The 22,326-nt window shown below is 31.3% G+C and overlaps 7 protein-coding genes across 7 annotated transcripts; 2 read left to right on the forward strand and 5 right to left on the reverse strand.

The window, feature by feature from the left end:
- The first annotated feature begins 29 nt into the window (after positions 1–29).
- LOC145746466 (pre-mRNA-splicing factor SPF27-like) lies at positions 30–938 on the forward strand. The gene has a single exon (XM_082564756.1). The coding sequence runs from the start codon at positions 86–88 to the stop codon at positions 722–724; it is 639 nt and encodes a 212-aa protein (XP_082420882.1). The 5' UTR covers positions 30–85; the 3' UTR covers positions 725–938.
- On the forward strand, positions 846–1,758 carry LOC145746467 (NADH dehydrogenase [ubiquinone] 1 alpha subcomplex subunit 5-like). The gene is made up of 3 exons (XM_082564757.1): positions 846–1,002; positions 1,167–1,328; positions 1,537–1,758. The coding sequence occupies exons 1-3, from the start codon at positions 988–990 to the stop codon at positions 1,699–1,701; spliced, it is 342 nt and encodes a 113-aa protein (XP_082420883.1). The 5' UTR covers positions 846–987; the 3' UTR covers positions 1,702–1,758.
- Positions 1,759–1,940: 182 nt separating this feature from the next.
- LOC145746465 (uncharacterized) lies at positions 1,941–6,882 on the reverse strand. The gene is made up of 9 exons (XM_082564755.1): positions 6,690–6,882; positions 6,460–6,489; positions 5,850–6,289; positions 5,373–5,571; positions 4,677–4,785; positions 4,433–4,522; positions 3,657–3,870; positions 3,343–3,423; positions 1,941–2,749 (listed from the first exon to the last, which is right to left on the reverse strand). Exons 1-9 carry the CDS (start codon positions 6,751–6,753, stop codon positions 2,654–2,656), a joined length of 1,323 nt encoding a protein of 440 aa, XP_082420881.1. The 5' UTR covers positions 6,754–6,882; the 3' UTR covers positions 1,941–2,653.
- Positions 6,883–9,209: 2,327 nt separating this feature from the next.
- LOC145745924 (uncharacterized) lies at positions 9,210–13,057 on the reverse strand. The gene is made up of 13 exons (XM_082564104.1): positions 13,010–13,057; positions 12,588–12,664; positions 12,232–12,423; positions 11,972–12,104; positions 11,689–11,819; positions 11,344–11,496; positions 11,010–11,190; positions 10,595–10,796; positions 10,338–10,508; positions 9,981–10,113; positions 9,726–9,842; positions 9,425–9,509; positions 9,210–9,362 (listed from the first exon to the last, which is right to left on the reverse strand). The coding sequence occupies exons 1-13, from the start codon at positions 13,055–13,057 to the stop codon at positions 9,210–9,212; spliced, it is 1,776 nt and encodes a 591-aa protein (XP_082420230.1).
- Positions 13,058–13,232: 175 nt separating this feature from the next.
- On the reverse strand, positions 13,233–15,103 carry LOC145745647 (protein rolling stone-like). The gene is made up of 3 exons (XM_082563783.1): positions 14,968–15,103; positions 14,245–14,452; positions 13,233–13,911 (listed from the first exon to the last, which is right to left on the reverse strand). Exons 1-3 carry the CDS (start codon positions 15,049–15,051, stop codon positions 13,385–13,387), a joined length of 819 nt encoding a protein of 272 aa, XP_082419909.1. The 5' UTR covers positions 15,052–15,103; the 3' UTR covers positions 13,233–13,384.
- Positions 15,104–16,213: 1,110 nt separating this feature from the next.
- On the reverse strand, positions 16,214–17,690 carry LOC145745641 (protein rolling stone-like). The gene is made up of 3 exons (XM_082563774.1): positions 17,573–17,690; positions 17,253–17,460; positions 16,214–16,965 (listed from the first exon to the last, which is right to left on the reverse strand). The coding sequence occupies exons 1-3, from the start codon at positions 17,654–17,656 to the stop codon at positions 16,430–16,432; spliced, it is 828 nt and encodes a 275-aa protein (XP_082419900.1). The 5' UTR covers positions 17,657–17,690; the 3' UTR covers positions 16,214–16,429.
- Positions 17,691–18,621: 931 nt separating this feature from the next.
- LOC145745575 (uncharacterized) lies at positions 18,622–21,584 on the reverse strand. The gene is made up of 5 exons (XM_082563690.1): positions 21,439–21,584; positions 21,025–21,138; positions 20,208–20,285; positions 19,711–19,826; positions 18,622–19,451 (listed from the first exon to the last, which is right to left on the reverse strand). Exons 1-5 carry the CDS (start codon positions 21,463–21,465, stop codon positions 18,830–18,832), a joined length of 957 nt encoding a protein of 318 aa, XP_082419816.1. The 5' UTR covers positions 21,466–21,584; the 3' UTR covers positions 18,622–18,829.
- Positions 21,585–22,326: the final 742 nt, after the last annotated feature.

A 22,326-nucleotide genomic window follows, 5' to 3' on the forward strand; every position in this document is an offset into this window, starting at 1 on the left:
CAATAATCAACATTATATTTGTTAGCAGTATAAGACAGGGTTCGAGTTTTTAAATTGCAGTATTTACGAATCTGTACAGTTGACAATGGCTGGTGAGGTGATAGTCGACGCACTTCCGTATTTTGACAAAGGCTACGAAGAACCTGGGGTTCGTGAGGCCGCAATAGCAATGGTAGAAGAAGAGACAAGAAGGTATAGACCTACCAAAAACTATTTACAACATTTATCACTGACAAATATTCACGCATTTGAGTCTGATATTATGAAAGGTGAATTTGAGAGGTTGACAGCTCGTCAACCAATGGAGTTGCTAAGCATGCGTCGTTATGAGCTTCCTACTCCTCCTAGTGGCCAAAGAAATGATATAACAGCTTGGGAGGAGTGTGTGAAGAATTCACAAGCACAGTTACAACACCAAGAAGTTAGGATTGAGAATTTAGATTTAATGATGGAGCATGGTTGTAACGCATGGCGATCTCACAACGACCATTTAATTCTGATGCTTAAAAATGGACAAAAAAAACTTGAAGATGTAAAAAGAAGCATCCAGGATGTAAATTGGCAACGAAAAAATGAACAAGTTTTAGCTGGAGAAAAGTTAAGAGCCTTGGAAAATAATTGGGTGAATCTTGTCAGCAAAAATTATGAAATTGAGAAAGCAATTGTTCAACTTGAAATTCAAATTGCTGCAAAACAGAAAAATCAAGAAAATGGACAAAACTAAAAATACTTTTATTCTAATATTCTTTAAAATTATATTTTTCAAGTAACAAAACTGTAGGTATAGTAACAAAGCAACTATATATTGTATCTCATTCAAAATTCATACTTAGTATCCTAAAGTTGATTTTTACATGGCAAGTTAAGCGTAAAAATTTCAAATTTGTTTTCCCAATCATAGATTTAGTTTTTAATCACATCTTTATTCTTTTTTTAGATTGTTTAGTTTATCTTGTTGGTAAATAGGATCACTATCAAGGGTTAAAGATGGCTAGAAAAATAGTAAGTAAATTTTAATTTTTTATTTTGGAAAATGTTAAGCTCACCTAAAATTTTTAATAATATATATTTATACATTTTGTATGATTTTTTTTATATTAAATTGGGTTCTTCAAATACATTTTAATATTTTATTAAGCAAAATTGAATTGGGCTTTTTTTATCAGACCACAGGCCTAGTGGGTTTAGCAGTCGAACTTCAACCAAGGGAGAAATTAAGAATATTGTACGGTCATACATTGGAATCTCTCAGTGTGATGCCAAAAAATTATTTGTACAGAAAACATACCGAGGATTTAACCAACCAGAGACTTAACCTTGTTAATGAGGTTTTTATTTTTATAAAGTCCAACTAAAAACTAAATTACTTAACTCGTAGATCTTATATACAAGTGCTATTAAATTGTTTATGTTTGATTATTTTTGTAATTTTTTGTTTATATCATATTTGAATGTTATTTACATAGAGGTTTGTTTATCGTGTTTTGTTATAGATTTTTATTAAAAAAATCCTTAAACACGTCAGTTATTTTTCAGGTTAAGGACCTTGACCTATTGGAAGAGAAAATAAATGCTGGTCAACTTGAGGAGGTGATTGTTCAAGCTAAAGCCGAGTTAAAACTTGCAAGGAAAATTAAATCCTGGAAACCGTGGGAACCGTTAAGTGCAGAGCCACCTGCTGGCCAATGGGCGTGGCCTTGAATTTCATCTTGTTTTATATTATGTTTGCTATTTAAAATAAATTATCCTAAGATTCCATTGTCACTGGGTATTAGTTAAACTTAGAATTATACTGGCAAAATTAAGCTAAACCTATCCAGTCCAGGATATAGTATATGACTAGTATATCTACTTTAATATTACTAAGTTTAAGATTTGAAATGTTTATTATAAACTTTTCATCATGGCTAAGTTGAGTAAAAGTATTCGTTAATGTGGTTTATATTTATAATTACTAAATTTTTAAATAGGTTGTCTGTCAACAATGAAAATTTCTTACAGTGCCATTGGTATTTTATATTTTATTATATAATAGTTAAATAAACAAACAAAGGATCACTTCTAAACGCTACATGATTAAAATAATACAAAAAGCTTAAAAAAAACAAAGTAAAATCATTTGTGTTTAAAATTTGATAATTCGTGATTTTAAACAATCGTTAGGTGGCACTGTGACGCTACCATGCTTGCGAAATGCAGTTTTATTTGCGCCCAACTGCAAAAGTGAGTGAGTGACTTTTGTGTTATACGTTTGTCCGCTGCAATAACATCATAAACATATATTAGTGCTGTCTTAAACTTTATGTTTAATTTGGAACGTAATTCAGCTTTATTAAAGCATCATACACGCTTACATTGTAAGGTTTATGGGCACAGTATTGCATAGGTCTGTGACCCGTGTGTAAATAACAGCCAATTTTAGCTTTACGCGATAGCAAGCAAAATAGTTTAATTTTGTAGTACGTATATTGGACGGCAGTTACTGCAATGTATAATTGGGTATTTTTGCTTAAAAACTAAATAAAAGAAAATTCATATAAATTTATGCTAAAATGGAAGAGCATCGCTTGTTTCATTTTTAGGTACACGGCCAATAAAAAGCTCTTTGCACTTTAATTTAAGTTATTTAAAAATTGGAAGTTACACTTTATCCTCATAATTTGTCTTCCTCGTTTTCAACTGCGTCATCTGGCGGCCTAAACGTTGACATTGAAATTGGGCGCGAATGTTCATCACTTGATTTAATATTCTAAAGTAAAATATTTGTGTTTAGAAAAAGCGGCTAGCACATAATTTTTTAAAGGTATTTTTTTGCAATAAATTGGTCTATACAGAAAATCATTGTAAAAAATGGGTTAGTATCGAATCCTTCTTATTTGTTCTTTTTCACATAAAATCCACAACTTAACAGGTAATGGAACCGCAATAGTTTAGCTAACAGCTTTGATATTTCGAGTGTTTAAAAAGTGCTTGGATTGCCTACTTACAGCTCGAAATTTATCAAAACAAGAGCGGTCATTTATTGCTTATGTGTGTAAGCATGGAAGGGGTGGGTTGTGGGTATTAAGTCTGGGTTGGGATTTTGTGGTCAAGTGTGGTCAACTTTTGTTTGTCTATAATTCGGTCGTGTAGGTTTTGGTACAAATTTGTTATTTCTTGTTGGTTACTTTCTTATTACATGCAGTGTAATTGTAAGAACTAATGGGCTAAATTTAATCTGTTTATGTGAAATTTTGTAAAACTTAATCTACGGCAAAAAAGATTTTAGTAGATGTGCCCATCTGTCCAACATGCACTTAAAATTAAAGACAAAAATTACAAAGCAAAGTAAATATAACTCACGGTGGCGTGGCTCATGTGTTCTATCTGGAAAGGTGGCTTTAATTCTTCTACTTCCACGTTGTTCGGATTATCGAACCCGCCCTAAACCAAAACAAAAACAAACTTGAAAGCAAAGTTTGTGTTCTTAAAACAACTTGTACCTTATCATCATACACACCCTTTATGTGTTCATAAGTGACCCTTATGACGTCACATTAAGCTGGTTGTGACGTATGTGTGATTAATCATGCCTTATAAGGTTGTATTTGTTTAAGATCGAGTAAAGTTCTTTATCAAACATAAAGTAATATAAGGATAAATTATTTATAATTTACCATGACTCTGGGCTCTGCTGTTGACCGGAAGCCGGTTACTAGTGGCAACGTGTGACTTCGTTTCTTTTTGCGCATTCTTCTTACACAAATAAAGATAAAAATTCCGATAATGACAAGTAAAATAAATCCCAGTATAACAGCCAGGGCTATCACCGCATTTATCCAGGTATTAATTGCTGTAGCGCATTGTGGGCCGCTGTAACCGTCTGGACAACTGAATAAAAAGTTTAATTACTTGATTTGTTATAAAGTAGTTGAATATATTATAATGTGAATCTGCGAGCTTCCGATATTTATTTGTTTTATTTGTAGTAACTTTTTATTGTTTTTTTATTACTAAACTAGATATCAAGTAAATAACGTCAAAAATGTTAAAAATTTTAGTAATAAAATAAATTTCAATATTTATTCGCTAGAAAATATTTTTTAATAAAATGAAATAACAAATTTTTATTGATTTCTCAAGAATGTTTTTAGTTTTTATTAAGGGTGTAAACTAGAGATCAAAGATAGTAAAAATCTACCCATAGGCCTAACTTACTTTCGATATTTAAATTGTAACAAAATTTAACCACAAAAACTTTTTTTTATATTGTTTCAGTAATTGGCGTCTTATTATATTTGAGGACTTTACAGTTATTGTCGTATTTACCCCCCCTTAGTTAAACAATTATAAATCGCGAATGTTACTTTAATATTTATGACGTCATAGTTTACTATTGTTTGCGAACATTTTACTGAAACTGATATAAAATTTTTTTATTGAATTGACTGACCTGCAGATCGCGATCCCGTTGCCAATAACAACGCATTCTCCGCCATTGTTACACGTGGTGACGTCACAAGGACTGGTACAGTTTCCAGTTCTGTAAATAAATTACGTCATCCAAAATTTGCTGCGTTATTTTTTACTTATAAATTATCCCAATTCTTACATTTTATTCTTAATTAACATCTAGTTGACTAATTAAAATAATAAATTTAAGTTGCCGATACTGGGATTCAAACCATAAAACTTACGTTGAATCTATAGTGGAGCCGGTCTCACAAACACACAAAAATGATCCATCCGTATTTTCGCAATTTAAACCATTAGAACATACATCTGCGGTTTCACATTCGTCTATATCTAAATAATTATATTTATGACGTCATATTGTTTATCTGTGTAACAATAAGTAGCGTTGCGTAACTTTTTACGTAGGACGTAATTTTTGTGACGTTTATTGAGAAAATGGAAATGAGTAACTGTGTTATTTTTGTCATCTTAGAAGAAATGAAGTAAAATTTGTTGTCGTAAATAAGGTAATATTGGGTTTTCCGTTATTTTTAATTTCTTTGTTAAGTATAAAAAGAGCCCAGATATGACCAAAAATCATATGTTGCAATTAATTATGTGATAATAACGGTATTTTTATTATGTAAATAACCCAAAATGATGTTAGTCATATTCAATATTACGTGGAAATTATTGCTTGGCCTTACCACGTTATTTAATAACTAGATATTACTTTAAACAACGTGAACGTCTTAGTAATAATCTCTTGCATAATCTGCTATTATGCTGAACATAAACAAATGCTTTCACTTTTAATTGTTTGGTAAATATGGCTAATAATATTAAATTTAAGTTTGTAAAAGCCAGGATATTAAGACTAAAATAAAGTGTTTAATTAAATTAAAAAAATTATTTTTTTTAAAAAGAGTTTTTTTTACCTTGAGCTGAAATAACTTGAAAATCAAAAGTCGAGTTAACACCTCGTAACCTTTCTTGTAGAAGAATTGTAATATCGGGTGACGTCCTCGGTGGGGACTTTTCTTCAAATGCGACGTCACCAGTCGCAACAATTGACCCGTTACGTAATTGCGTGATTGTGACGTCAATTAAACCTGTTCCATTCATAACTCGTTTGATCTAAAATAATTTTCAAATTTACAAAAAAAATAAAAACATTTCCTTTGTTTTATTTTATAACAAATCCATTTAAAATAAAAAGTTTTTAATTTTTTAACAGATTTTATGCAATTCTGTTTAAGGGTGTTTGATGGTTTAGCTATTGGATTAATATTTCAGATTTTTGCTTAAGCTTAAGTTTGTTGGTTTTTAATTCATAATAATTTACTTTCTGAAATTTTCTGCACATTTACAAAGAAATTGCTATTAGTTCACTTTAGAAAATTGATATAACTTACAAAATCAGTGAGAGTTGTCGTGAAATTGAGAAATTCGGTTGAGGTTCTATTGTTAAATTGAGCATTAAAGTTCTGGTCGATTGTTATCATTAACGAATATCTTGATGCATTTGAACATTCGTTTCCGTTAAAAACTTGCGGAAATTTACACGAAACCGTGGGTGATGGTGTCATAGTTGAATTTGTCACAGGCGCTGACGTCACAGGTTCTTCCCCCGAGCCGGAGCCGCTAAACATGTCCGATTGACGTTTAAAACGTTCATTGTATTGAAACAAAGGTTGTGACTCAACTGCGTGAATTTTAGTGTCGCGTTGCGACTTCGCCTCTTCGATGATTTCTGTTTCTTCGAAAACAAGCGTGACGTCACATTTATGTCCCGTGTAACCATAGTTACAAACGCAAGTTCGATAAACCAAGAATCCGCCTTCTTTATTGCATTCTGTTAACACCAATTATGACGTCATTATTTAATGAAGTTGCAAGTCACGTGATGGAAAGAATATTTGGTCACGCGACCTTATTCAAAAACATATACCTAACAATTTGTATTTTTTTAAATTGAAAATTGTTTAAATAAAATTGTTTTATGTTTTAATAAAGTTAACTTACCAATTGGTTGGAAAACTTGGAATTCCGAAGCTGCGAAAAAATAAGAAAATTTATTTATATTGGATTTTCAAACATCCTACAAAAAAATTTTTAAAAATCTACATAAAAACAATTTATTACGGACTTGTGTATTATTAGGCTAAGGACAGGATACTACACTTGTAAATACAGCTCTGTTATTCATATAGCTTTACTAGATTTGCCTAAGGGCATCGATTGATGTAACTTACCGGCGATTGTAGCTAATATTGTAACATGAGCTAATACCACGCCCAAGTATAAATGTCGGGTCATTTTCAAGTTCTTCGAATTCTTGATATTTTTCAGAAAATTTTATCACGTAAATCCAATTTCTTAATAACTTAGGTAGTTTAAGTTTAAATTTAGTCCATTTTGTGAAAAGTTATGATGCCTAAATCTTAAACCTGCTAAGATATAATAATATTTCTTATTCTCCAGACACTAAATTTATTATTAAAACTTGTTAAAAAATTTACGACGTCGCTCGTAAATAAATTTCCGCCCGCTTCAGAATGACAAAAATTTTGCCAATTTTTTTCTCTCTCGCCTCTTCAGTGACGTCACTTTATAAGATTTCTTTACTTGAAATATTCTCCGGGTTTTCGAGTGACACTTGTGCCCAGCAAATATGATCGAAAGGTCACGTGACTTGTAATATGGTCACGTGACATAATGGTAATTGAAATAATATTTGTAACGGATTTTTTATCAAGAAATTTTGCTCTGTGTATTTCTACAATTTGGGAAAATCTACGAAAAATATATTTTACTAGAACACAACCTATTTATTAAAACAGTAAAAATATTTTTTATATAACTTTTTTAATCTTTTTAATTATCACAGACAAATTTATCGTGTTTAATTTTTAAAAATGTGAAAAAATGACAGTAGCTGATTACTTTAACAACTGATTCTAAATATACTTGTTCAAAAGTTTTTTTTTAAATTTAAGTATAGTTTAACAAATTTTTACTATCCTGGAAATAGCGTTTTATACAATAATAATTTGCAAAACAGTTCTTAATAACTTTCCACTTACTTTAATTAACCCTTCAGTTCAACTCTTTATACTATATTAACCTTAAGAATTTAACTCTAACTCTGTACTAGTTGAAGTATTTATACCATGTTATGTTATGATTGAAATATACCCAATACCCTTTTATATATGTTATCTAATATAGCACATGACTAACTGATTGCAAAATAATTTTTTCTTAATCTAAATTCGATTAATTTTAAAGCGAACGCCCTCGGCTACAGAAAGAAAACCACAATTTTCAAACTTGAATTTGGCAAAATTAAATAAGGTATATATTTAAAACAAACAAATTTAATTTTTTGGTTCAAAAATATTATTGAGATTTAATATAACTAACAGACTACCAGTAGTTTATTTTTACTCTGGAAAAATATGCGACCTAAAATTAGCCAATACTCTAACTTCTGCTATACGTTAGATGATTTAAGATAAAGTGTTGATGTATACTAAAAATCCCCTTTCTTTCTCTTTACTTAGAAGAATTAGGTTTTAACAATGTCCAAAAGGCCAGCTAAAATCTGTAATCTACTAAACCATAAAAATAACATTTCGATGTGACTTACCTACGTTAAACTTTAATTAGTAGTTGCCGAATGACGCGCAAATTTGTATTATGACGTAATGGAGCAACTACTTCCATTTTACCGACGTCTGTTTGTCTTCACATGTAAGACGTTCCCAGCTAACTTACCCTTTTTGTAGCCACCAAAAATGCCTCATAAAAAAAAAACATAGCTCGACTTATATTTTAATTTGGGAGAATACCCGTTTGCTTAATATTTCCTGTGAAGATTTGTTTTCAATTGAGCCTCGAACTAAACGAAAACTTTTTGAGTTTCACTTTGCTTAAAATCACAACTTTAAAGGCTTTGTAGGTAATAATACTTAGTCTTTCTAAACAACTTTCTGTTAATTTAAGGCGACTTTAGACGCCAAATCATGCTGGTTGTAAAGGCATATAATTTAATGTGGCCGGTTAAAGAGTTAAACTTATTTTTCTACCAACCCTAGCAGCGTGGATTCTTTAAATTGACCACAATTTCTTTCTGAATTTTATTTTTTAAATTTGTACAACAGCTTTTTAACGCTTTTTTGCTACCAGAGTAACATTCTATAATTCTATAACGCTTACCCTTTTTTATAAGTATTCTCGTTAAAATTACTTCCCAAATTTGCCTAACTAATAAACTCCATATTTACGACTTATGACATTTTAGAACATTTAAATATATTTTTGAAGAAATATTTAAAAACTTTTACTTCACTATTGTCTATAACAAAACTTTTGGTATTTGCCATATTTTACTAAGTTTCCTTTACGATTATTTAATACATTAATTACCTGACTAAAATTTCTTTAAATTCGACTTCTTAATAATGTGAACGACATAGAAATTAATAAGTAATCACAACATATGGCTTGCACTAAAATCCTTTCTTCACTCTTGGGTTCAAGGTTGGCGGTTTAACCGTTGAATAATTTATCAGAAAAATTAACTTAACCACGGAGCCTTTATTAGTAGGTTAAAAACAAATCAAACTAATATCTGTAAGTGATTTGTCCGAGTTAAGGTCACGTGGTCATTGTGATGTAATAAGTGCATTTTTTGTCGGATTTTTGTGTTTATTTAGTAACAAATTCGTAAATCGTTTTTAAGCAACCTTATAACGTCATACTATATTGTTTTAATATTTGTTTGAACTTTCGATGGTTAAATGTAAGTTATGAATCGCGACGTTAAGGTTTTCTAACTGTGACGTCACAGACAGTTGAAATCGATGAACTTGGTCTTCGATTTTTGCTAAATGTTGTTTCACTTTCTCTTTGTCGCGTTTTGGCTAAAATAAAACTTATTTAACATGTTTCATATTTATATATTTAAACAAATGTTGTAACACACTTGTGTACTTTGTGTCGGTGCCATGCTTTTATCTGTGGCACTTCGTTGAGTGCTGAACTGGTCAGAAGTCACGTTTAAAGTTGGGCTGTTAAATAATTAAAATTAAGAATGGAGTTACATCTGAAACATTGTTTAAAATGGTTTTAAATTTAGTTAGAATTTTTTAAACCTGCGATGTTCGTGGTTGTTCCTGTTTTCCGCGTCACGTGGTTCAAGAAATGACGTCTTACTCTACGTCATAATGACCATGGGTTAACAAATTAAAATAAACAAGTTCTAACCATTAAACATTAAAACTTACTTTTTTGAATTGTGTGAATGGTCGAACGACGTTGGATACCATTCCCGTAAAGGGGGTTGAGCCTCTTCTGTCCCTGTAAAAAACATGATGACGTCATACCATGTCTTTATGACGTCACTACTTACAACATTATTGCATTAAAACCGCAATAATTTTCATTAACAAGAATCGCGCTTTTTTATTTTATCAACCAGAGTAATTTTTCAACTACTTGTTATAAAATTTCTCGTAATAATGTACCCTGACGTCACTTACCACGTGATCTTGCCGATGGATCGTTTATTGATAACAAGAGGTTTAATTTGATTTTCTGACATCCTACGAGCCATGTGTTTGGCAACAATTAATGTGTCCTCTGTTGAAAAGTTGGACTCCAAGTTTCGACGAACTAACCCACGTTAAAAGTTTGTAATAAGAGTAGGTTATGTAAATGTACTCTTTTTTGGATTGTTTTTGTTTACAATTTAATATTTAATACGTGGTTTTAAAAATAAGTCGTTTTAGCGTGTTGCAGACAATTTTAAAAATGAAGCTTCAGTTTACATGTTATTCAATTTTTCATTCGAATTTATCCAAAAATTCCTAAAAACTTAGATTCAAATTCAAATTTACCTTCATTACAAGTTTGTCTGACGCATTTCCACTCCCACATTGCTTTTTTACAAATTTTTTCTTGGGCTAAATACTTGTTTGATTGTTGTCCGTTTTTCTTGTATGACCTCCAACGCCCCCACGCGGCTTGGATACATCCAGCTGCTTTATTTCGTTCCATTCTTCTTATTCCTACGAAAATAATAAGCTGTTTTAAAATTGAAAATATTATTCGAGAAAATTACTGTTATAAGTAACATATTAGTCAAGACACTTACTCTGGTGCTCCACTAAAGTTAGAATCCTCCTTTCTTCGTTGGGAAGATCCAGATATTTTGAGAACACATTTACCCACAACGCAGTCGATAGGATACCTATCATCGACCCTAAACCGACCACGATACGAGCCGGAATGCCATGTGGTCTAACCTCACCGGAGCCGAGGTTGGTTACTGTTACCATCATTAACCATGATGCGTCCTATAGGCAAAGTTTGGTTATAACATTTTTTATTTTACAATGACGTCACGTAGGGTATAATTCTTCTTTAATATTAATATTTCGATTACAAAGGATATGGTTATCACGTGACTTTTAGGTGACGTGACTAGATATTAACTTTGTGACGTTAAATTTAAGCCCCCGCCTTTTACTACCATCGGCTAAAAAGTTAAATTGTGACGTCATACTTACAAGATATGCAATTTCATATTCTTCTAAAGCTTCAGTGATGACGACTAAGTAAGGAAGAAACCCAACGACAACCAAATAAAAGATGAAAAGAATTGTTTTCGGGTATCGGAGAAAATAAGTTTTAAACAGAAATGTGCTGTGGATTTTTACCCGAGCTAGGTTAGATAATACGTTTCCTAATCTATAAAAATGAAAATATACATATGGTTAATTTAACCATATGTAGCTTTAACGTTAATTTAAGTAATTAATACTTCTTTTCTACAGCAAATATGAGTCGGGTAAGGGCGCATTATTTATTAACGATTAAACCATCACATGTTTATATTAATACCTGTGATATCGGAGTTCGTTGCATTCCTTCAATATTTTGATTCCGCAAACCAGAATTCGAACTAGAACTATAAGTTGAAACTCGAAGGGGATCCAAGCATCACAGAGAGGTGGAATGAAAAAACAAGAAAGTAAAAACTTGTAAGTAAACGACCTAAAAAGTAAAAATTAAGATAAAAAAATGAAAGTTGAAATGAAAACTAGAAATATCTGAATATGCTTAATTTTAAAGTTTTCCATTTGTTGTGAAACGGGTTTAATGGTTTAATATGTCTTTAAATAAAAATGCTAAGGAAATTCTTTTACAGCAATTTTAAAATCAAATATTTCAAAATTTAAGCTATACTTTATTTTTGGTGATTTTGTAAACGGGCTATCCTCTGGAATATATCTCTTCAACCTTAACACAGTTAACTCCGCACAGTGATATTCAATCAACCCATATGCTATTACTAATGTAAGCAAGGTTAAACATGACTGTAAAAAAGAAGTATATATCTGTCTAGTTTGTTAATATTAAGACAAATTTTATAAAAATATGTATTGTTTTGAATCTGGTGAATACTTTTATTTGATATTTAATTAATTAACTTGCATTTAATAGTGGAGTGTTGAAATTATTAAAATACCTTTATTACAATTCCTGTAACTGTTTCGGTATAGGCAAATTGCACATGACTTTTGTACCAACGTTTAAAATAACTTCCACGAGTTAGGGATCCGTTTATTACAAAACTCTCGTTTAGTAAGTTTGGACAATAACTAAAGCAAATAAAGTAAATGATTTAGACTATCATTTTGTCTTTTTGTGATGCAATTACTCAAGTTAAATCTAAAAAATTATTTATTTATTTATGCAATTTTAAAAATGAAAAAAAAAGTTTTTTACCGAGTCCATCCCTTTATGAAAGTGTCGTTACAATTTAACCCTATTGCGACCAACTGTCTTGCATTTTTGCTGATTTCTATGTCCGCAACTGCCAAGGCTAGAGAAAGAACCGCGCACAAAAATAATATAATTGCTAGATGGCGTAAACGAGCGTAAGATTTGCGAAGTTCTACGTCTTTGTTGATAAAAAATCTAAAAATAGATGAAATTTAAACAAAAGTTAAGGTTTAAGATAAAAAAATACTATATTCTTTTGTTTAAAATTTAAAAATTATTATGAAATATTGTTTTGCTATGTTATTATTTCTGGATTATTTTGTTTAAAAGTTATTACAGTTAATTTTTTTCTAATTTACTTAAAATCTTGATTCAAAGATTGATTTATTTCTTCATCTTTATCATGTACTGTTGTATTAATTGTTTCATTAAATCTCTAAATATCACATTTTTTGGTTTATTAAAACAAATAAATTATGAATACCATTTATGGATAAAAACTTTTTTTGCGTTTTTTCCCACAGCAATATCGATATTAATTCAGGAAAAATTCTAAAATCAATTTTGTCATTTGGATTACGCGATATCTTTATTTAAATTGGATAGTTGATCAAAAGCCTTATTAAAAGCTACAATTGCCATTAACATATATATATATATTGAAATTTATTGATAAGAGAAACTATTTCCGTAATAAGGTTTATGCCAAACTTAAAAAAACTCTTTTTAACATAACATAAAAGACTTATATTCAAAAAATTGAAAAATTTTCTCGACTTACTTTTATTAGAAAAGTTGGTGGGGATTGAATTTCTGTAGCTTCCGTCATGACGTTATTTTCTATTTTTTTAAGTTTTGTGCAAAAAACCTAAACCCAGTATTTTCTAAACATTTTATACCTTTTTCTTTAGAATATTACATTACGTTGTGACGTCATAATTTGGATATAATTCTCATGATGTTTATATCTTAGAAATATTAAAGCATATCTTTTGTTTTTTAATTACTTTTTATTTAAAAAAACGTTAAAGCCATTTACAATAATAATAGGAATTCAATAATTTGCATTTTAATTACGATCACACAAAATATTATTCTTGAAAAATAAAAACAATTTGAACTGCGTGGCATACACTATTACGTCACATTTAAATATTTATGACGACACACTAACACGTGTTAATTTAATTTCGTCCGGGTGGCCGAGTATTCGTTTATCCTCGCTATTTAAACACCCACACTTTATCGCCAACCAGTGGCGAAATTTGTACAAACCAAACAGGATTAAATGCGAAATTAAAATGAAAATAGCGCCCGCTAGAAATAGTATCAAAGCAGCCTTTATCGGATCGTTCTTCCAATCAATGACGCCGTTGCCATAAATTGATGACGTCACGTTGGATAAGTGTAAAATAAGAGTAAAAACTGAATAGAAAAACCCTATAATGATCGGATATATAACATGCAGAAGCCTAATTTGAAGATTACCAACAAAAAGGTCGATAATCAGTATGCCAAGATTAAGAGCGTGAATGTAAATGTTGAATGGGTGGTGTAGGAACGACGAAGACACTTTGCTAGAGAGCAGACACCAGAATAAAATGTCGACTAGGAACGCGGTATCGAATGCAATGTTGAAGACAATCCAAGCTATTTTGTGAAGCCAAATTAGGCTGTTGCGGTCTAAAAAAATATTTGATTTTAGTACCACTATAAGAAGGCTAATATTTTAAATTATGTTATATAATACAATATACATAATTTTACAATTTTCTTTTTTTGCCATATCACCTTATGATGATAGGTTTTTTTAAATTTTTGTTGGAAAAGAGTGTGCAGTTTAGACGTAAATAAGTTATCCGTAAACGCCGAGGTCAAGGACGAATAGTGGGACATTGGTGCGGCTCGAACTCGAAACCTTTTTGCTCATAGTCCGCTACCAAAACCGGTATACCACACTACCAGACTTTAAAGTAAGTAAGATAATTTTAAAAACGCTATTAAAGTATATTTTACCAGTGACATTTTTTCCCTGCAAACATTTTCCGTAGATGGCGGTAGTAAGGGCAAAAATGAAGTAAATATTAAGAAACAGCTCGACCCAATTGGTCATATAAAACGCGTAATTTTCTTCTATGAAAACCCAGTGAGCGACCAAAATACAAAGAGGAATCAAACATATTAAAAATCGGTATGCCAGGTATCCATTTCGGTTATTCCCCCACTGCAACACAAATAAATTATTTATAAATGTAAGACAATATTGAAAGAGGGTATTTATATACGTTTTTTTTGGGGTATTTATATACGTTTAAAGTTAATTTAGTGCATTCTATATTAGCATTAAAATAAATAAAATTGCAAAGTGTTTAAGAACATTTTAAACTATATATTGTCATTTTCTTATCGCGTTATAAAAGTATGCTTTAGTAATATGTCATTACTGAATTGAACCCAGTAAAAGAGCAATTTAGTAAAGTTTATAAATTTTCCATCGTTCTTTTGTGTTGAAAGTGGTTTTGCAAATGCGTAAATACATTAAATTTTTTCTGTTCAGTCTAATAAATTACTTTTTATAATGGCGTTTTTATAGGCGGTTAATTAGGCTTATTCCGATATTCATTTTCGATATTTAAGTTAAAACAACAAAACGCTTTCTCTAATACAGGTTAAGTATAATGCCTGAAAAGTTCAAAAAAAATTAAACTAATTTTTAATCATTTACAACTAAATATTTACCTGGGATTCGTAAAACTGTTCGACAGAGCAGTCCACAAATCCGAAATTTTTTTTCCGAAATTCATCATGACAAATAGTACTCATATTACACAATCTTATATACTACAGTTAAATATCTGTATCCTGTGTAAGGAATACGGTTTAGTGCACTGAGTCAATAAAGAGAATGTCTCAAATTTCCCTTTTTCGTTTGTTTGGAGTCTACCTATTCATAGCAAATAGTACAAGCTTATTTCACGTGAAATACCTTGAAAAATACTACCATTTATGACCTTTGTAGTCATTTGTGGCAAATATAACATGCTAAACAAAAACATAGAACAAATAGCACGATTCAATCTATAAAATATCGACTGACGATGCAGAAATAAGCTACATTTAGGTTCTTGTTTATATCGATACAACTTAATAATGTGGCCTAAAGTCAGATTAAATGAACTCATAATCATGTATGCACTTCTGTATTTTACCACTTACTAACAAGTTCCACTTCACTTACTACGATATTATGCAGAACTCACATTCATGTGAACATAAGTGTTTGGTTGGGGATAACATCACGCTCTACAACTACTATTTTTTTGTTTAGCGGTGTATAACACTATATTTAAGTGAACCTTAGACTTAGGCGGGAACAACCTGGTTTAACATACTAGTGCAATAACTTAATGGTGCTGCAATAACTTCCTGAACTTTGCAATTAATTCTTAACTATGCAAGGTCGTAGTTATGTTATAATATATGGATATCCATATGCTACTGGTATAGAGTTAAGCCATTATTTTTAAAGGTTTTGTGCTTATACATGTTTGCTTGCTTCTTGTCCTTACAAGTAACGCTTGAATAACTAAATCTTTTGCGGTTTCAGACTTGTTTCTTAGAAATAAAATGCATAACAACTTTTTTCCGCTCAAAACAACTTGTTTTTGTTTTTTCCTTTCAGAATACGCAGTTCGATCGATTTTCGGCACTTGTTATTAAACCGCGTTTTTCTCTGTGACATCATAATCATTCTTAACGAAACCGCCAAATAAATTAAGTTTTTTTGTTCCAGACCAGCGAAAACTTTGGTTAAACTTGCTAACGTAAACTGAAGTTAAGCTCAATTTGGTTTCAGTCATGCCAAGAGACCAGCTTAAAATAATAAACTTTTTATTTTGGTCGTGTACATAGATAGCTATTGTTTATGCTCGATTTTCACATACTTTAAAATACACTCCAAAGTTACACAAAATTTGACGTTCACTTTCGAAAACATGTTGAATTAGTCATCTAAGTTTTGTTTGTTTACATAAAACAGTTTTAATATAAACTCGCGATTATTGTGTGACTTTGAAACAAAATATGCAAAGATGGAAAATATAAACAAGTAGGTATAAAAAATAATTAAATGATAATGATAAAAAATTAAGAATATACAAAATGTGAATACATATTACCATAAAAACCACATATATTTTAACTACTTCGGCGTTATATTGAAGTTTGCAAAGGTGGTATTTTCACTTACCAAATTACAATCATTATTACTCTCATTTACTATTAGGGGCTCAAACTTATAAGCCCTAGCAACCCAGGCTCTATAATGATAAAACCCAAACCCAACAACGTGTAATAAGGGCAAAAATATAATACATATTACTAAGGCATAACCAGCAGCCTCGCCAGGTGCTTGAGCCCAGTCCATAACCATATAAACTGCAGAGGTAAACCCAGTCCAGTGCAATATCAAAGTGTATAAGACATACACCAATCCATATGTCATGGGGTATACAAAATGGAGCAACCGTATTGGCTTTGACGTCACAAATAGATCGATGAATATCATAAGGAAGTTTATAGCGTGGGAGTGAATTATAAAGGCGCTCGAAAGATTGAATCCGTTTTCAGCTAACGAACGTGAAAGTAAAATCCAAAATGCTAAATCGGTTCCCAGAGCGGCACTGAATGTTACATTAAATAAAACCCAAACAAGTTTGTGAAACCACTGTAGTTGTTCTGCAAAATAAACAACAATCATATTTTCGTTGTCATTAGGTTAACAATCACACTGTTGTATGCGTTGTTGGCCTTTATTGTACTTATCATTACATTTGATTTTAAGATGACTAAATTATATTTAGTAGTCGATTGCCCGCTCCACGAGAGCTGCATTTTAATTGTCGTAATGTGGTCGCAACTCGTAACCAATATATACCCGTGTATATTAACTCACACACTACAAAATGCATTTTTAAGGCCCTCTAATTAGACATATTTATTGTTTGTATGTTTCTTGTACTTACTTTTATCCCTGTTTTTACCGACGAACAGGCCGTAAATTGCCACAGCAGCTGACAAAGTAAAATACAAACAGCCAGACGCCTCAGTCCAGTTAGTTAGAAAAATATAGAAAGGAATATCTAAAACCGAAACTTGGATAACGTACCAGGTTAGAGCATAAACGAACATGAACATTCGATAGGCTACGAATGCTATTCTATTTGGACCCCACTAAATAAAAAAATATTATTTAAACCCTAAATAAAAGTCTATTTTTTTAGTCTATTCTACATAATTTTTTAATACCTAAAAAAAATTTTTTTTATTGAAATGCTTTACAAACCTGAGAACGATAAAATCGAATTTGCTGACAATCACCAAATCCAAACTTTTCCCACTTAAATTCGTATTGACATAAGGTTGCCATGCTTTCGATAGCATCAACAAAATGTTTCTTTGTGTCTAAACAACCTGAACTTTATTACCTCGGGCCTTAGGCGGTAAAGTTAATAAGCTTAAATCGTTTTCTATCAATCCTTGATGTACTTAAAATAACTGTTGATTGCAATTGCAAGAATATTTTAATAGTTTTGTCTTGGTGACCTGAATATAAATACTTTTCCACATTTTAAAGTGTTTTTTAGCATTAAATTATTAAATCGTGACACGTTTTTCTTTTTTTATCTGTTAATTTCAGACACCTCTCAAAGTATATCAAACATTGTAAAAATGTTTTATTTTGAAAATTATTGAACATTACATCGCTATAATATTTTGCCTTTTTTTAGGTGAGTATATAATGTAATAAACTTTATAGCTATTTCCTGCCGCACAAACTTAACAAAACTAACGACTATGCACTACATTATTCGAATTAAATTTATTATTTTCGGTAGTTTTTTGATATGGGTGGCAGGTAGGCTTACCAGTCTGATCCTAGGATTAGTTCACCCTGCCTCTGTCTGAGTTTGCGTCTGCTTAATGCTTTTCATCATCAGAGTTTTGTACTTTAGACTTTAATTATTTAAAAATATAAACGTGTGTTATATAACATAACGATTAATGTGATTTATAAAAAATGGCATTAAACTTTTATCTATTTATAAAGAACTTTCCAAACCACATTCCAAAAATAAACTACTAGTTTGGAAAAGGCAGGTTGTATGTAATTTACGGTCTTTGAACTAACTTTTTCGAATTTTTTAAAACTTTTGCGGTTTCTTTAAAACAACATAAGTATATATTCTTTAACCCTATATATACATAACCTTCAAACTTAACTTTCTTATTATTATTCTTTTTATTATGAAATAATCACAAGAATTAATGAATATTGTTCTTGTTATTTTAAAGGTTCTCGAATTTTTTACTTTAGCAGTCTAAATTTTTTGAAGAACCGTAAACTACACATGATCCAAAAGAAAAAAGGCTTCGTCGTTCTTGTTGATATAATGTTATTTTTAATTGAAATAAGAAAAATTTACTTAAAAATACTCTTAAACATATTGTGATGAATTAATTAACAAAATAAACTTACGCAAACAAGAATGTATTATAGTTTAAAAAGTAAATTAAATTTATCGTTATTTTCGTGAATTTATTAATCAATAACTACAACAGGAGTTGTGACAGCGGTGGCATTTGGCGTCACAATTGTTGGCAGGCCACCCGACTGAACCGGTGTGAAAGTACTGATAGCTGTTGCATTCGGGGTCATATTAGAAACATCTTTTGCTACAGCCCAGGGTTTCGCGTAGGGCCGCGAATTTCCGTATTCAGTGTGTTTTCTTGTTGCAGGCGGGCGTGGGGTGAGGTTGTGATTATTTGTGACCTGGCGAGACACCGTCGCGTGTGGCGCTGTGGCAGGTACGCCGTTCCATACCAAACAGTCACCAACGCTGTACCGTACTGCTGGCGCGGACTTTGAGCGTCGTCTAGTGTGCTGAATGTAGGTTGGAACAACTTTAGCTAATCTACCGGTCGTGTTAATGTCGACGTGAGATCGAGGGTTTTGACCGGGCCCTTGATATAATTTTCCCGTGTTAAGGTCGGTGTTTATACGAGGGTTAGGTTGACCGTGGCTAAACTGTCTCTTGTAGTCTGTGATCCACTTTTGTTTTGCGTCGTTGGCTTCCATTTCTTGCATCCTTCGACGAATTCGTGGCGAGACTCGTTGTGTCATTTGCGCGCTTGTTTTCTTTTCACCAGTTTGAAAATCAAGCCTGGAAATAAAACAGCAAAATAATTACCGGTGTTATCTAGTAAACGGAACTTAAAAATAATCCAAATAGTCCTAATGTAAAAGAAGTCGACTTCTGACCATGGTAATATGTAAAAAAGATCTTTTCTTCAAGTTGAAACAAAATTACACAATTAGCCTTTTAATTAAATGGCATAGAAAAACACATCATAACCATTAATTCAAGAACCTATCGCCCAAGGTAATGTTTTTTAAGTAAATTCAATGATATGTGAACAAACCTGTACAAGGACACGGATGATCCCTCTCTTCTTAATTCCTCCCTATGAGGGATCCAAGCAATGAATTCTGGATTGAACGCGGTAACTGATCTTCCAGCTTTGCGACGTCCAAGCCCCTTTAAAATTTTAATTTTTGACTGTATTTTTTAACATTATGTCTTTTATTCAGAACTATAAATCTTGATAATATCTGCAGCGTTGTGTAATGATTACCCAGTTTTACTATATAGGGCCCTGGGTTCATTTTCAATTACTTTCATATGGGAGAAGCCCTGTTGAGTAAGCCCCTTTAACCCCTATGAACTTTAATCAGGAGGTATCAACCATATAGTTATAAATCAATAATATCTCAAATGCCAAAGGCAACTTGGGACTGGTCCCGGGTGGCCTTATATTTAGATTGCATAGTCACTCTTCCTACTTTAAATATAAAAATAAAATTCTTAACTTCGTACATCAGGCTTGTGCAAAATTAAAAAAAAAATAATTGAAATTACTGTGTCAAAATAACTGGCATCAGTCGGAAAGGAATGTCGATTGTCATGCTTGGAGAAAGTATGGTGGTCTGGTGATTTCTAAACATTGAAATCATTTAAGTTATCTATGATAAATTTAAATAAATTAAAGAAAATAATTTAATAAAGATTCTTTACAATCTTTGCAAGGATACTAAAATAACATCAATGTATATTTAACCAATATTTCGGATTTCTTAAATGTATGGCTGTTATCGATTTTAATTTTTCTTTGCTGTTTAATTCTATTGTTAAGATTGTTTGATAACGGTGACAAATAACGGGACAATGACATAACAATGGTTAAAAATGGCTTCAAACAACAATTTCAAATCGTTTATTCGTTAACAATGCCAATGTCGGAAGTAACAATCAGTCATTGTCTGCTTTGAATAGATCGTTTTCATAAAGTTATTATTAAAATTACATGATTCCTGTTATGCTAAACAACTACTTTGTAAGTTAATGGTCACGTGACATGTAACCAAGCCTTTGTGCATTTTTTTAGAGTGGGGTTATTTTTTGTTTTAATGATGTGTGTTGTGTAGTTTTTGCATTATGTTGGTTTTAGAACATGAGGTCATTAATTGATTCCTACTGCTCCCAAGTTGTGGAACTTTCGGGTAAGGCACTATAAACAGTACAAATTCTTACCAACCTAAACTCCATTCGGCAAATTAATGATCTGGCAATATGCCCAGGTGATATTCGAACAGTTATAGTTAAATAGCGACGGAGTTTGGGAAACGTTACGCTACATGTTTAAGAATAAAGATACAAAATGTATATTTTTACTTACCCTAACCCACTTTATAAACTGTTGGGGAGGGTTGGGGGTTGCAGTGTGACGGTAATCTTGCACGATGTCGTTACGAGTCTTGCTCCGAAAGTGGCCAAAATATCCACCTGGGTGCTGAAAAAAATTTGGTTCTTAGCAATTTTACTCAATTGCATTATGTAGTATTATCTACAAATTACACCAACGATGCCGTGTCAATTTTACCCAAAGACAGTCCAACTTGACAAACTAATATAATAATATCCCCACCTTGTTTGTATTTAATAAAATATGCCCTTCAAAAACGGAATTGGCATTTGGGTGACTTTAGGGTTGAATTAACCGGGCGTAAATTAAAAAAAAATTTTACACGGAATTTCTTTAACAAAAGGATTATTTTTAGTTTAAATTTCAAATTAATTATTAATATCTTACCCAGGTTCCAACTATACTTGCTGACATTGTAGTTTTTTACTTCGAATTATTTTCAAAATATTTAATATTGAGCTAAAAAACGACCTAATTCTGCTAACCGAATACCATACCTTCCTTCCCCTTTTTAATTTTAACTGCTGTAATGTTCTAAATCAATAAAACAACGAATGTTTAATCGTATCTTGATCATAAATATATCAATTTCAAATATTTTGCCCTTACAACACTACTATAAGGTACTTGAATACATAATAGCGGTCATAAGGTTATAGCGTAAATTGGATATTTAAAACTCTGTGAACACAATGGCATTAGATCAGCTGATAGGTAAGGTTGTTTTGTATGGGAACAAGTTTAATACGCGATTTACTGGGCCACAATAACGTGTGTACTTAATTTTGGAATATTGCTTTCTTTGCTAAAATCATAGATTAATCCTTTCCGATTACACTCATTTTCTTCAATTCTGAACTGAACTATACACTTCGAATTTCTTACTAATAATAACTAACGTAATATTTCTAACTGCAACTTTTATTTAAACGTAGAACGTAAAAATCAAATAACTAGTCTTTTAAAATCTCGAATACCCATGTTCTAATGTATCGGTTGCTTTAACTCAACATTGAAAGTGGCTTGTAATTGGAAATCGGTTTTGTTCTGTTTAAAGTACCCTCGTGTCGTCTCTTTAAACGCGTTCTTAGTTACAGAAATTTAAAACACTTTCAATCCAACTATTTATATAACTAAACACTTACATGTTAAGCATATAAAAAAATCTGATATTTTGTTTTAACTTCCCTGTGTTTTACATAGTCTTAAAACTTAGCGAATCACATTTAAGGCATTGTAAATTACTTTTTAATGTGATTACCAAATACATTACAA

The sequence above is a fragment of the Corella eumyota genome, chromosome 3 (assembly GCF_963082875.1).
Source record: "Corella eumyota chromosome 3, kaCorEumy4.1, whole genome shotgun sequence".
In the NCBI taxonomy this organism is placed as follows: domain Eukaryota; kingdom Metazoa; phylum Chordata; class Ascidiacea; order Phlebobranchia; family Corellidae; genus Corella; species Corella eumyota.